This window comes from Artemia franciscana, chromosome 14 (genome assembly GCF_032884065.1).
Source record: "Artemia franciscana chromosome 14, ASM3288406v1, whole genome shotgun sequence".
NCBI classification, from domain to species: Eukaryota; Metazoa; Arthropoda; class Branchiopoda; order Anostraca; family Artemiidae; genus Artemia; species Artemia franciscana.
The window spans coordinates 37151523-37166079 of NC_088876.1; the positions used below are offsets into that span (position 1 = coordinate 37151523).

The 14557-nt window shown below is 31.6% G+C and overlaps 1 protein-coding gene across 2 annotated transcripts in view; it reads left to right on the forward strand.

The window, feature by feature from the left end:
* Positions 1–14557, forward strand: part of LOC136035673 (tRNA modification GTPase GTPBP3, mitochondrial-like) — a 287196-nt gene that overhangs the window by 217281 nt on the left and 55358 nt on the right. For both annotated transcript variants that reach the window (XM_065717592.1, XM_065717594.1), the window contains exons 2-3: positions 9518–9606; positions 14035–14208. In XM_065717592.1, the coding sequence (XP_065573664.1) occupies positions 9561–9606; positions 14035–14208 (220 nt within the window). In that variant the 5' untranslated portion in view covers positions 9518–9560. The remainder of the gene's footprint in view (positions 1–9517; positions 9607–14034; positions 14209–14557) is intronic.

A 14557-nucleotide genomic window follows, 5' to 3' on the forward strand; every position in this document is an offset into this window, starting at 1 on the left:
CTTGTCAATAATAAAGCAAGATGATCTTCAAGTTATAATGAATAAAGGGGCTAATTTCCGTCTTTCTCACCATCTGAAACCATCGAGTGTTCTTGATGGCTTGGAAAATGATTTTGATTTATTTATTGATAAGTGGTGTAAGAAAGAGAATAAAAATAAAGAGAGTTTTCAAAGTTGGAAGAATTTAATTATTAGTAGAATAAGAAATAAAATATATTCTAACTTAAAAAATAGTAACACTAAATCATTATTTTATAATGCAAAGATTAAACAAGCAATTGCTAATCTAAAGAATGAATTTGTAATTGTGCCAGTGGATAAAGCTAATAATAATTTTGCCATAATTTGTCAGAAGCTGTATTGTGATATCTTAAAAAGGGAGTTATGCACAACTAATGTTTACGAAAAGGTAAATATAGAGGATGAGAATTTAATTGAAAAGACTGAAGAAATACTTTTTAAAAATTTTAATATTAAAATAAATGACAATGATAAAAAGTTCCCTTTCCTATATTGGACTGTAAAATTTCATAAGAATCCCCCTAAACCACGGTTTATTGCTGGAGCAGCTAAATGTCCAACCCGCATTGCTGCTACTGACCTTCTTTAATTTTAAAGGAAATTGTAAATAAACTTAAAACCTATTGTTCTGGTATTAAAAAATTTTCGAATTTTAATCCATATTGGAGTGTTAATAATTCACTGCAGGTGATAGATTCTTTAACAATGGTTTCAGCTAAAAGAATTGAGTCTTTCGATTTTGCGACAATGTATACTAATTTATCACTTAATGTAGTGTTTGATAATTTAAAAACTGTTATCAAGAAATCCTTCCTCTTATTTAGTAAAAGGTTCTTAAAAATAGACATTTATAATAAAAAAGCTATATGGACAAATTGCTTTAATACTACAGTTAACTTGAGATGTTACAGCTTGGATATGATTTTTGAGTTATTGGAATTTGTTTTATACAATACTTATATAAGATTTGGGGGTGATTTGTACAAGCAAATTGTGGGAATTCCCATGGGGGGGGAATGCCAGCCCATTTATAGCTGACTTGTTTTTAAGTCAACTAGAATATAAATATATGATGGATAAGAATAATCCAATTAATTTAAAACATGCTTTGTCAAATAATAAAAGATATTTAGATGATATTTTGGTCTTAAATCGTAAGGATTTCATTGATATTTCTAAAAATATATATCCATCAGAGCTTATTCTTGAGCCTAGTCATGGCGCTGGTCATGAAGATCATTTCTTAGATTTAAATATTAATACTTGTGATAATAATAAATTAAGTTTTAAAATGTAATAAAACGGATGATTTTGATTTTGAAGTGATTAGTTTCCCATTCCCTGAAAGTAATATACACTCAAATATCACATATTCAGCGTTTTTCTCACAGTTACTTCGTTATGCAAGGATTTGTAGTAATTACATTGTTTTTAAAAATAGATGTAAAATCTTAAGCCAAAAATTGATATCAAGAGGTTTTTCTGCAAATAAATTAACTTTGCAATTTAAAAAATTTAGTTTTTATTATAACGAACTTTTAAATAAATATCAAAAGAATTACCTAGAAATACTTAAAGAAATTGTCAACTAATTTCGGAGGTTCGAGAATTGTTGTCGCAGCGCCATTTATTTTGAATTGTGTTTCTAATTGAGCGGATTTTCTTAAAAATTAGCCACATGGTAAAGATGAATTCTATAATTGTTTAGTTCATTCAGGTTTTTTGCAATGTGTTAATATTTGTGATTTGGTAAAATTTATAATATTTAGTTTACCTATTGTTGCTAAAGGGAGGGATATATTAACAGGATAAGCTTGTTTTGGTTTTACTTGGTTGTTTTACATTTGCTGTTTTTCTTTTCTTTCATAGGCATATATTTTAGGGGTGATACCTGACGCGGGGATGCCATGGATATTCTGTGGTAGCCACAACACTGTGCTGGGTAGAGAATTTAGAGTGGCGAAACCCTATATAGGCCAGTGTATTCTCCTGATGAGCCCTTATGTTGGGTGTTGCCTCTGAATTATTTGTCTATATTATTTTTTCTATTGTTTGGTAAATGACGACATGACTGCCTGTCCATGGATTATTCTTTATGGTTGATTGTGTGTGGCTATGCTGTTTGACCTATGTGATTGTATGGATGAGTAGGGTTAAGTCCTCATTCAAGTGCTGGTCTATATTAATCACTAATTTAGGAAAACAGTCTTCCTTTTCTCCTTCTGTCTCTCTTTTTTTTTGTGTGTTTGTGCTGTTGCATTGGTGATTTCTCTTTTCATGATATATATTTATATATATATATATATATATATATATATATATATATATATATATATATATATATATATATATATATATATATATATATATATATATATATATATATATATATATATATATATATATATATATATGTATATATATATATCTATATATATAAAAATAAGTTGTCTGTCTGTCAGGTGACGTCATGTTTCTGTGTCGACTGACGTCATGAAGTTAGTTGTCGTCATTTTGCTATGGCGGTGACGTCATTAAAGATATTTAAGACACATATGTTCACGTAGAAATCTATTAATGTTTAAGTTTAAAATGACTGATGAACTTACAATGGCAAAAGCCGATGAAGATGCTCAAAGAGTCTATGCCAAAAACTTGCTGCTGATAGAGAAAGTCAGAAAAGAAAGCGTGCCGAGGAATCAAAAGAACAGCAAGGAAACAGGCTTGAGGCTAAAGAACGCAAAACCGCGCAGTTAGATGAAGATCCACCTGGACAGCGAGAGTCAAAACATATCAAAACTGAAAATGATAGCGATGATGATTGGGTTTGGGATTTTGACTTGGATAAGGTCATCAATGCCTACCAGATTTTAGTTAAAAAAACAAAGGTTCGGCGATATGTATTTCATAGTGAAGCTGAAAAATAAAGAAGAAAAAGAAAACTGAAAAAAGAAAAAATGTAAAAAACTAAAAAATACTAAAAAGAAAAAAACACTCAAAGAGAAATTACAGACCGGGACACAAATGACGACCGGGACAGAGGGAATATAAATAACGACCGGGACACTCAAAGAGAAATTACAGACTGTGATACCGGGACACAAATGACGACCGGGACACAGGGAATATAAATGACGACCAGGACACAGGTATTTAAGAATATCGTTCAAAGACAAATTTTTAATTGTAAGAAGACCGTTGAAAGAGAAAATTCTAATTGTAAAATGACTGAAGAACCTACAATGGCAACGGTACCACCATCGAAGTAGATAACCAGTGGGTTGTTCCATATTCCCCATTATTATCAAAAACATTTAATGCACACATAAACGTTGAATACTGTAACTCCGTAAAGGCAATCAAATACATATGTAAATATGTCAACAAAGGCAGTGACATGGCAGTTTTTGCTTGCAGCCCGAAATCAAAGATTTTGACGAAATCGTACAATATCAGGCTGGAAGATACATAAGCAGTAATGAAGCTGTTTGGCGAATTCTTTCATTTCCGATACATGAACGTAGTCCAGCTGTTGTTCACTTAGCGGTACATTTACAGAATGGTCAACGTGTTTATTTCTCGGAAACCAACGTGCAACAAAGAGCCCTGAATCCACCGGATACAAAATTACAGCTTTTTTTTCGCTTTGCAAAAATGATTCTTTTGCAAAAAAACTGCTGTATACTGAAGTGCCTTCGTATTACACGTGGAATGCTTAAAATAAAGTATTTGAACGTCGAAAACAGGGTAAGTCAGTCGACGGCCAACCTACCATCTTCAAAGATACCACGATAGGAAGACTCTACACCGTTCACCCCAATCAACATGAATGCCTCTTTCTACGCCTGCTTTTGGTGAATGTACCCGGTCCGACATCCTTTGAGTATTTGAGTTCTGTAAACGGTACTATACATGACACTTACCGTAGCGCATACCAAGCTCTGAATTTATTGGAGAATGACCAACACTGGGATAACTGCATCAATGACGCGTGCGAAACGTCAACCCCAAGTCAAATTCGTGCATTGTTTGGCATCATTTTAACAACTTGCTCTCCATCAGCTCCTACAGAGTTATGGGAAAAATATAAGTCAAAAATGTCCGAAGATATACTCCATCGAAAACAGTTAGAGACGTCAGATATGACTTTTGATTTTACATCAGAAATTTATAACTACACTTTAGTTATTATAAGATTTGTGCGTACGTATGGCAAGCAAACCTCTTCAGGATTTGGGAATGCCTTCACCTAACCGTATCGCTGCTGTATCGACATGTGTAGAATTGGATCGTGAACAAAGTTACAGTACGAGTGATCTATTGTCGTATGTACAAAATAACATTTCCAAGTTAACGTCGGAACAAAAAGACATTTATAATACGATAGACTCAGTTTCAGGACGTATACAACTACCTGCTGATTTCTGTAATTTAGTGACGTCCAAAAATGAATTGATTGAAAAAGTATTTCCGAATATTCTAAAAAATTATAAAAATAATAAATGGCTAAGTGAAAGAGCGATTCTCGCACCCAAAAATATAGACGTCCACGAAATCAACAATATTGTTTTGACGAAGATTCGAGACCAGACAGTCCTTTACAAGTCAGTCGACACAGTTTTGGAACCAAATGAAGCGGTTAATTATCCATCTGAATTTTTAAATTCCATAGATCTTTCAGGGTTTCCACCACACGTGCTACAACTAAAAATAGGCGTACCAATAATACTTTTAAGAAATATCAACCCACCAAAGCTTTGCAATGGCACGCGACTTGCCTTAAAAAAACAATGGAAAACCTAATAGAGGCCACAAACTTGACAGGGCCTTTTGAGGGTGAGGCTGTTCTTATTCCTCGCATTCCCATGATTCCAACGGATCTGCCTTTTCAATTTAAAAGATTGCAATTCCCAATTCGATTAGCATTTGCAATCACCATTAACAAAGCTCAAGGTCAATCATTAGAAAAATGTGGTATAGATCTTAATACTGATTGTTTTTCCCATGGACAATTGTACGTTGCATGTTCGAGGGTCGGTAAACCTGACAATCTATTTATATGCAGCGACAATTGGACAGCGAAGAATGTTGTATATTCGCAAGTTTTACGCAGTTAATTTGTATTGTATCTATCTATATAAAAACGAGTTGTGTGTATGCATGTTTGTTTGTTTGTAAAAAGAGCGTTTGCATATGACGTCATTATTAGTACATACGGCTTTGTATATGCACAGACAATGGGAAAGCCAAGAATGTTGTATATTCGCAATTTTTACGTAGTTTAACTCCTGCAGACGAAATGAATGCTTGCCTGAAAAATTCTAATTTATGGGCACACGTAAAAATATTAAAATTAACTACAAATATGCGTGTCCGATTGCAAAACGATGACTCTGGTCAAACATTTTCAGATCAATTGCTGGCAATTGGAAACGGAAAGCTCCCAGTAGTGGGAAAGCCAAAAATGTTGTATATTCGCAATTTTTACGTAGTTTGAAACACATATATAAATCTATCTATATTCACAGGTGGGACACAGGGACACAACTACAATGGCGCGTAACTAATATGTCGCGCGAAGCGCGACATATTAGTTGGTGGGGGCGCGAAGCGCCCCACCAACTAGTATATATATATATATATATATATATCTATATATATAAAAATAAGTTGTCTGTCTGTCTGTGGATGTGTGGATCAGGTGACGTCACCTGAAAAAACTGGATCAGGTGACGTCAAAACTGAAAAAACTAAAAAAAGGCAAAAACTACAAAAAAAACTAAAAACTAATAAAAAAAATAAAAAAGCTAAAAAACTAAAAAAACTAAAAAAAGGCAAAAACTACAAAAAAAACTAAAAACTAATAAAAAAGCTAAAAAACTAAAAAAACTAAAAAAAGGCAAAAACTACAAAAAAAACTAAAAACTAATAAAAAAAATAAAAAAGCTAAAAAACTAAAAAAAACTAAAAAAAGGTAAAAAACTAAAAAAACTAAAAACTAAAAAAAACTAAAAAAAAAGGAAAAAACTGAAAAAAAAACTAAAAAAACTAAAAAAAGGTAAAAAACTAAAAAAAATAAAAAATAAAAAAAAACTAAAAAAAAAGGAAAAAACTGAAAAATAAGCTAACATAAAGGTAAAAACCAATAAAAAACTAAAAAGAAAAAAAGGAAAAAACTAAAAAAAATTTTCATCTAAAAAACTAAAAAAAACTAAAAAAGGTAAAAACTAAAAGAACTAAAAAAGAAAAAAATAAATGACGACACTCAAAGAGAAAGCGACCAGGACAAAAGGAATGTTCGATTAGCAATCAACAAAGCACCGGGACACAGGGAGTATAAATGACGACCAGGACATAAGTAAAAAAAAAAATTAACAAAACTAAAAAGAAGGTAAAAACTACAAAAAAACTAAAAAGAAAAAAAAACTAAAAACTAATAAAAAAACTAAAAAATCTAAAAATCTAAATAAACTAAAAAAGAAAAAAAAAGGAAAAAAATAAAGGAGAAAAACAAAACTAAAAAACGAATGTATATACAGACCGGTACACCGGGATACAAATGACGACCGGGACACAGGGAATATAAATGACGACCGGGACACAGGGACACAACTACAACGGGGACACCGGGGGAAACAGGGGGATATAAATGACGACCGGGACAAAAAAACTAAAAAGAAAAAAAAACTAAAAACTAATAAAAAAACTAAAAAATCTAAAAATCTAAATAAGCTAAAAAAGAAAAAAAAAGGAAAAAAATAAAGGAGAAAAACAAAACTAAAAAACGAATGTATATACAGACCGGGATACAAATGACGACCGGGACACAGGGAATATAAATGACGACCGGGACACAGGGACACAACTACAACGGGGACACCGGGGGAAACAGGGGGATGTAAATGACGACCGGGACACCAGGACAGGGAATGGTCGATTAGCAATCACCATCAACAAAGCTCAAGGGCAATCATTAGAATCATGAGGTATAGATCTGAATACAGATTGTTTTCCCATGGACCATTATATGTTGCATGTTCAAGAGTTGGTAAACCTGACAATCTATTTATATGCAAAGACAATGGGACAGCAAAGAATGTTGTATATTCGCAAGTTTTACGTAGTTAAAACCATATATATATATATATATATATATATATATATATATATATATATATATATATATATATATATTATATATATATATATATATATATATATCTATATTCACAGGTGGGACATAGGGACACAACTACAATGGCGCGTAACTATTATGGCGCGTAACGACTTACGCGCGCGGGGGGGCTTGGGGGGGGCGCGAAGCGCCCCCACCAACTAGGTGTTGGGGTGGCGCGAAGCGCCACCCCAACAGCTAGTATATATATATATATATATATATATATATATATATATATATATATATATATATATATATATATATATATATATATATATATATATATATATATATATATATATATATACATATATATATATATATATATATATATATATATATATATATATATATATATATATATATATATATATATATATATATATATATATATATATATATATATATATATATATGTATATATATATATCATGAAAAGAGAAATCACCAATGCAACAGCACAAACACAAAAAAAAGAGACAGAAGGAGAAAAGGAAGACTGTTTTCCTAAATTAGTGATTAATATAGACCAGCACTTGAATGAGGCCTTAACTCTACCCATCCATACAATCACATAGGTCAAACAGCATAGCCACACACAATCAACCATAAAGAATAATCCATGGACAGGCAGTCATGTCGTCAATAAGTATAAGTCGTCATTTACCAAACAATAGAAAAAATAATATAGACAAATAATTCAGAGGCAACACCCAACATAAGGGCTCACCAGGAGAATACACTGGCCTATATAGGGTTTTGCCACTCTAAATTCTCTACCCAGCACAGTGTTGTGGCTACCACAGAATATCCATGGCATCCCGCTTCAGGTATCACCCCCAAAATATATGCCTATGAAAGAAAAAAAAACAACAAATGTAAAACAACCAAGTAAAACCAAAACAAGCTTATCCTGTTAATATATCCCTCCCTTTAGCAACAATAGGTAAACTAAATATTATAATATTTATATATATATATATATATATATATATATATATATATATATATATATATATATATATATATATATATATATATATATATATATATATATATATATATGTATATATATATATATATATATATATATATGTATATTTATTATCATATCTTATAGATAACAAAACAACATAACAACCTTTATCAAAGAATTAGAACTAATAGTAATATAAATATTGTTGAAAGGTGGTGATTATTGTACAACCCCATTAGCTTAATGTACCTGGGTCAGTAGTGCCAATTCACAAAAATTTAGAAGGGTGGGGGGGGGGTTACAACCAATTAGTTATGATGGAATAAAAATAAGAAGGTCTTTTTCAGGTCAAGTCTAGTCAATTAGTGCCCCTTTTTAACACCGAATGTATCTGCAGCTGATCATCAAGTAATACAAAAATCAATATGATGATGTTATTATGATGTTATATGATGTTATTGTTAGTCAGGCTAGGGGGAACATAAATGATTGAGTAATAAAAGTGATATTTTCAAAAGAGAAGAAAGCAATCATTCTATTTAAATGTTAATAGTCAACTAAAAAGGTATATATAACGGAATAGAATAGCATAATTGGTATTTTTAAAGTGATGTTTTTTAGGCAAGTCAATTTGCTAATAATTTGAAGTGTTTGATCTCATTTAACAATAAAAATATCCATATTAATGGACAGCTGAGATCTATGGCAGTGTTTGTCTTTTGTTAAAACAATCAGGGAAGTTATACATACAAGCTCCATGATGATATATATTCTTTTTGCTGATTTTTTACACATGTTCATTATTTTTAAACTTGGTGCCTGGTAAGTATAAAACCACCCAACTGCAAATGGAGTTCTTCTTCATTAAAAATTGGGTCCTCTAAATTTCAATTTAAATAGTTCTCAATTTTCATTAAATGGTCCTGTATTTTCCTCAATTATATTCTTAATTAAATTATTTTTACCACAGTTTTCATCAATTAATTGCTTCTATAATTTTCCTCAATTAAATAGTCCTCAATTTTCATTAAAAATTGAAGATTTTTTCAGTTTTTAAAGATGTATATGGTTTTGTGGTTTTCCACTTTGCCAATTTAAAACATCAGATTTCAGTTTTAGCGTCCTTGGTACTTTATTTATTGTTTGCATAATTATAATCTTGAGTAATAATGCTCAAAGTTAGAAATGTAGGGCGGATAAACATTTTATTGCTTCAAATCTTATTATCAGAATACATTTGACCCAGACTCCAACTTTTGAATTTTTAAAGGGAGCTGACTTCACATCTATAGCAAAGAGGATTGAACCACAAAAATCTTTAATCTTTGTTTATCCCTTTTTAGGTGTTTAAGACCCATTTCAATTTTTAAGAGGATTTAGACAATAATGAGCATTTCAAGAGGAGCTGGAACAATATTTGGTTTGAGCACTGGTAAATATTGAATCTCTTATTCTCTTTTGTCCTGCGCTTGTGCAGTGAGTTTCATCACAGCTTGCCAGTGTGGGACCTAGTACCAACCTGGCTGTAGCAACATACTTCAGGGATCTCAGGGATCCCACACAAGGATCTCAGTAGTCAAGAAGTGTTGTTGATCTGATACAGTGCCTATTTCATTTCCCCTTTATTTTATGTGTAGAGGGTGATTTTAGAGTGAATACATGAATAAAACAAGTATAGGTTGACTGAGAGATGAAGCACCAAAGAGGCTGAGTTATTGAGTTATATCAGGCCAGCTTTTAAAAAGACCCTTCCACCATAGATCAAATTTTCTGAACTTAGCAATTAATTAAGAAATACATCACATACATGAAATATGTGCTATCACTTTTCGTTGATTTCAAGTAAGGTAGACTTTTGACATAGTATGGCACAAAGAACCAGGGGCGGATCCAGGATTTTCTTTAGGAGGGGGGGGTCATAATAGGTTGCTTTGATAAACTTGCAAAGAAAGAAATACCTGTAATTTAAAGGGAACCTTGACAATTATGTGTCTTAGGTAAATAGTGGAAATGGTCATAAATTTAATCTAAAATATGGTGAGGGTTAAAGTTCTTGTAAATCTGTTGAAATTAAAATGGTATAAAAATATTGATACAAAAATAGTAAATTATAAAAACCACCCCTCTATCAAAAAAAAGCTGCTCACCATCTGTAAAAAAAATATGATATTTAATATGTTCCGCATAAATTTTAGCCTTTGTACTTATGACCACTATAGCAAGTGAGTTAAGCTTTTCATAGTAAAAAAAAAAAAAAAAAAAAAATCGAATCATCTTTGTGGTCTCTTTGTGACAATTTCTATAGGTCAAACCATTTAGCATGTCACCTAACTTTGTAACATTGCTTAGTAAATATGATAGTAATGAAGAGAAGGAACTGAGTATAAAAATACAACTTGTATATTCATAAAAGATATATTAAACATTAAATAATAGTTCTTTTAGGGATGTAACAAGAAAAACAGAAAGAAGAGATAGAAATGCATAGAAGATATTTAAAATGAGGGTTTTAAGTATAGGCAATAAAGAATTAACTGATCACTGTTTTCTTCTAAAAATAGTGCTTTAATTTTAGAGTGTAAACTTTGGCAAAACCTCAAAATTTACTAATCTTAATTTCAATTTTCATAACAGCGTAGCGTATCTTTTCAATTTTTAAATTTCAATACATTTTGCTGAAATTACAGAATTCACAATTTTATAAGGAACAGTCGATTGCTCTATTTTCACTCCCACCATATCTATTTATTACATGGTCGATGTCTACCTCAATATTTCAGTGAACGTTTATAATGGCTAGTACTGTCAGTTTAGAGCTCTTCATTAGTGTTTCCTCTGCTATTCGTCCTAAGATATTCAAATAAAGACAAAAATTGTCAGAAAAATTTACTCCAATAAAGATGGATGTAGTTATTTGCTTCAAACTAAGTATATGAGTCGAAATGCTCCTTAAAAAAACAAATAGTTATTTGTGTCTTATCTTTGAATTTGATTGGTATGGATTGGTAGTTTAAATTCTCAGGGTTTCAAACTGTGAAGATTTCTAATTAATTTTTTTTTAATCTTGAGACTTGAGATATTCAATTCAAACGTCTAAATTTTGATATGTTTGTTGAGCACCAAAATAATAATTTGAAATTTGATTCCGATTTAGCATTAAGTAAGAGAATTATCCTGTAAATATTTTGATTTATAAACTACTAATTGTGGAAATATGATTGGAAGACATGTATCAAAATAAGTATAAAAATCCTCAGCGGTATATATAGTAGTTTAGACAATTTTATGGACAAATATATACAACCCCTATACAAAAACAACTATATTTTGTGAAGAGTTGGTATATACAAAGTGAAGCATTCTGAAATAATATTGTAGTTGTGTTGCGTTTCCGTGGTTAACTCAGGCTGTTTGAATTTTCACTTTATATTAATATTTTATTAGTAAATGTTTGAAAAAAAAAGTCGATGCTCATTCAAACTGAAAATTCAGAGACCCATCTATACCAGCTAGAAAAAATAAACAAATAATTATTTGCCTTCTTTTATAATTTTTTTTTTGAAAATTAAAATTTTCAAATACAAATTTCAAATTAACAGAAAATAAATCTATTCTTCCTAAATGATTACTTCAACCTTTAAAGGAGTATTTTGACTCGTATACTTAGTTTTAAGTAGGCTATATACTTATGCAAACCTTTATTGAAGTTCTAAAGAGTTTGGCCTTTATTTTAATGTTTTAGGATGAACAGAGGAGGTGATGTGTTATATAATGCATTGCTTTAATTTGATCAAAATAGGCAGTAAAGTGGGCACCATTTGTTCAACAAAATTCAACACTTAAATTAATAATTTTTGCACTTCTCATACATTTACTTTCTATTATACAAATCCCCTAAAAATAATGCTGTAAAAACCACACCGCTTCGCGAAAAAAGCAAACCAAATAAACCAAACCAGACAGCCAAAAAAAGTAATGATATCAATTTCTTTGCCTCAGTGCCATAGCAAGACTTGAAAACAAATTTTTTGACAGTCAAAAGAAGTATGTTTTTGCTTTTCAGCCCTGTTGTGACAGCACAATCAAGAAATTTCATTTCAACAGCCTAAATAAGTTCAGATTTTAATTTTCCCCTCCGTGTTATTACTAAATGAAGATTTTTGTCTTCCAGTTGGCTTTTCTGGTATTACAGGTAGAATCCCTTGATAAAACTAAATTTAATTAAATACTTTTTAGCTATGTGTTCTTAGTAAAAGTCTAACAGAGATCACACAAAGTAACTAAAACCTTGTTTCAAATTTTTTTGGAAAAAGAAATCATCTTAATGATTAAAAACTTATTAAAAACTAATTAAAAAAAAATTTCGCCCCAACCCAAACCAGAGCTAGCGGTCCTAATCACAAATCCACCACTACATCGGGGGGGGGGGCGCCCCTGGATCCGCCATTGAAAAGGACTATGACAGATTCTGCTATGGTATGTAGTTTCTGAAAACATTATATTTCTGGTTAAGGACGGGTATTCAAAGTTCTATAGCCAAATCCAGAGGCTTGAGAGACTAACAGATAATTTTTTACGTAAGCAGGTGTTCTACACATTTATTTCTTGTCTCCCCACATTTTCAAACTTATCCTCAGCATAACAATGTCACTTGCTGAAACTGTAGATGGCCCTACAATTGGCAGGAAAGCAATGGAAAAACTGGCACACATGGATGATATTGTGAAAATTAATAGCCTAGAACAACTTTTTCAAGCAGACACTGATGAACTCGAGTCAGCAACTAAAGTCTTTTGGATAATTATTAATATAACCAAAACCAAGGTTCATCTGGTGTCTAGAGACCCTGTGTTATGAACCATGTATATTTTTGAAAATATCCATTCTTTCTATCTATGCAGCCTGATTACTCCTAAAAATGGTCACTCAAATTCGATCTGGAAAAGATTTCGCATGGCTAATTGGATCTTCAAGGGTCTACTAATAATCTAGAGAAGCTAAGCACTGGTGACATATGTGAAGATCACTATAACTTACCAATAATCCCTATTGCTTTATACTAAAGTGAAACCTGGCCAATAAAAACTGAGGATAAACGAAGAATTTGCATGTGAAACTAAATGCCTCTGCTGCATAACAGGGATTACCTATGATGAGTGGGTGTTGAATAAAGACCCTTGTGAACGCCTCTATTGCTCAGGATTGTACCATCATGAATTTAATCAAAAGTCAACAGCTCCATTAGCTAGGTGATATTCAACAAGTGTCAGTGAACCTGCTGCCAAAAATTCTCTTTGAAGGATAGGTACATGGCAAGTCAAGGTAAGTTACGAGTTAATAAGTGAGAGGTATTTAGAGGGAGGGACTGAGAAACAGCATCAACAGTCCCTAAAACGAAATTCTCGAATGCACATCAAGATGTAAAGTCCATAAATATAAAATTAGAAAGAATTTAGCAAAGTATTGAAAATAGCGTTTGCAAAAGTTAACACAATAAACTTTACACAATAAATGTTAAAAAAGCAAGGAAAAAAGGGAGGGAATTCCTTTCCCCTTCTGAAAGGGGAGGGGACTCACTTATTTAACCTTTTAATCACATGGAGGAGGAAAGTTTTTTTTTTATAATATCACCACTGTACTGACAGCCACAAGACAGGGTTGGGGATTTTTGATTTTTATTCAGACAGGGTTGGGGATTTTTGATTTTTATTCAGACAGGGTTGGGGATTTTTGATTTTTATTCAGACAGGGTTGGGGATCTTTTGATTTTTAATCAAAAGACTAGTTGAATTTTACAGTCCCAGTTATGTGCAATCCTTAGCTTCTAATTATATTCCCTTAAAAAATTATTTTCTTCAAGGAAGAGGACGTTCTGCAGTTGCAGTTGTGCGAATATCTGGTTATAATGCACAGACGGCCCTGCAAAAGATGACAAATCGAGACGATTTTCCGCCTAGACAAATGGCATTAGTAAACATTTTACACCCTCTTAAGAAAACGCTTATTGATAAAGGGATGATTGTTTATTTTCCAGGTAAGATTTACTAATTTATCGTTGTTTGACATAGCGTTGCTTAAGAGATGTATTTACTGTAACTAGGATAGATTTACCCCTAGAAGCTTTTGGGGTATTTTGTGTCTCCAAGCAATGCACTTCTGCTCTTACATTCTACATAGACATCATTAAATATAGAATAGGATCTATAATTAAAAGTGTATATATTGTAATTAAATATTGAAATTTATTAGTAATTTCCTATTCTGCAAGTATTTGTATTTCATGCTGGAACTATGCTATCTTAGCCACCTTGTATATTTGTATAAAACATGGGATTTGGGGAACTTCTTTTTTTGTTATTTTAAATTGAATATTCTGGATAATC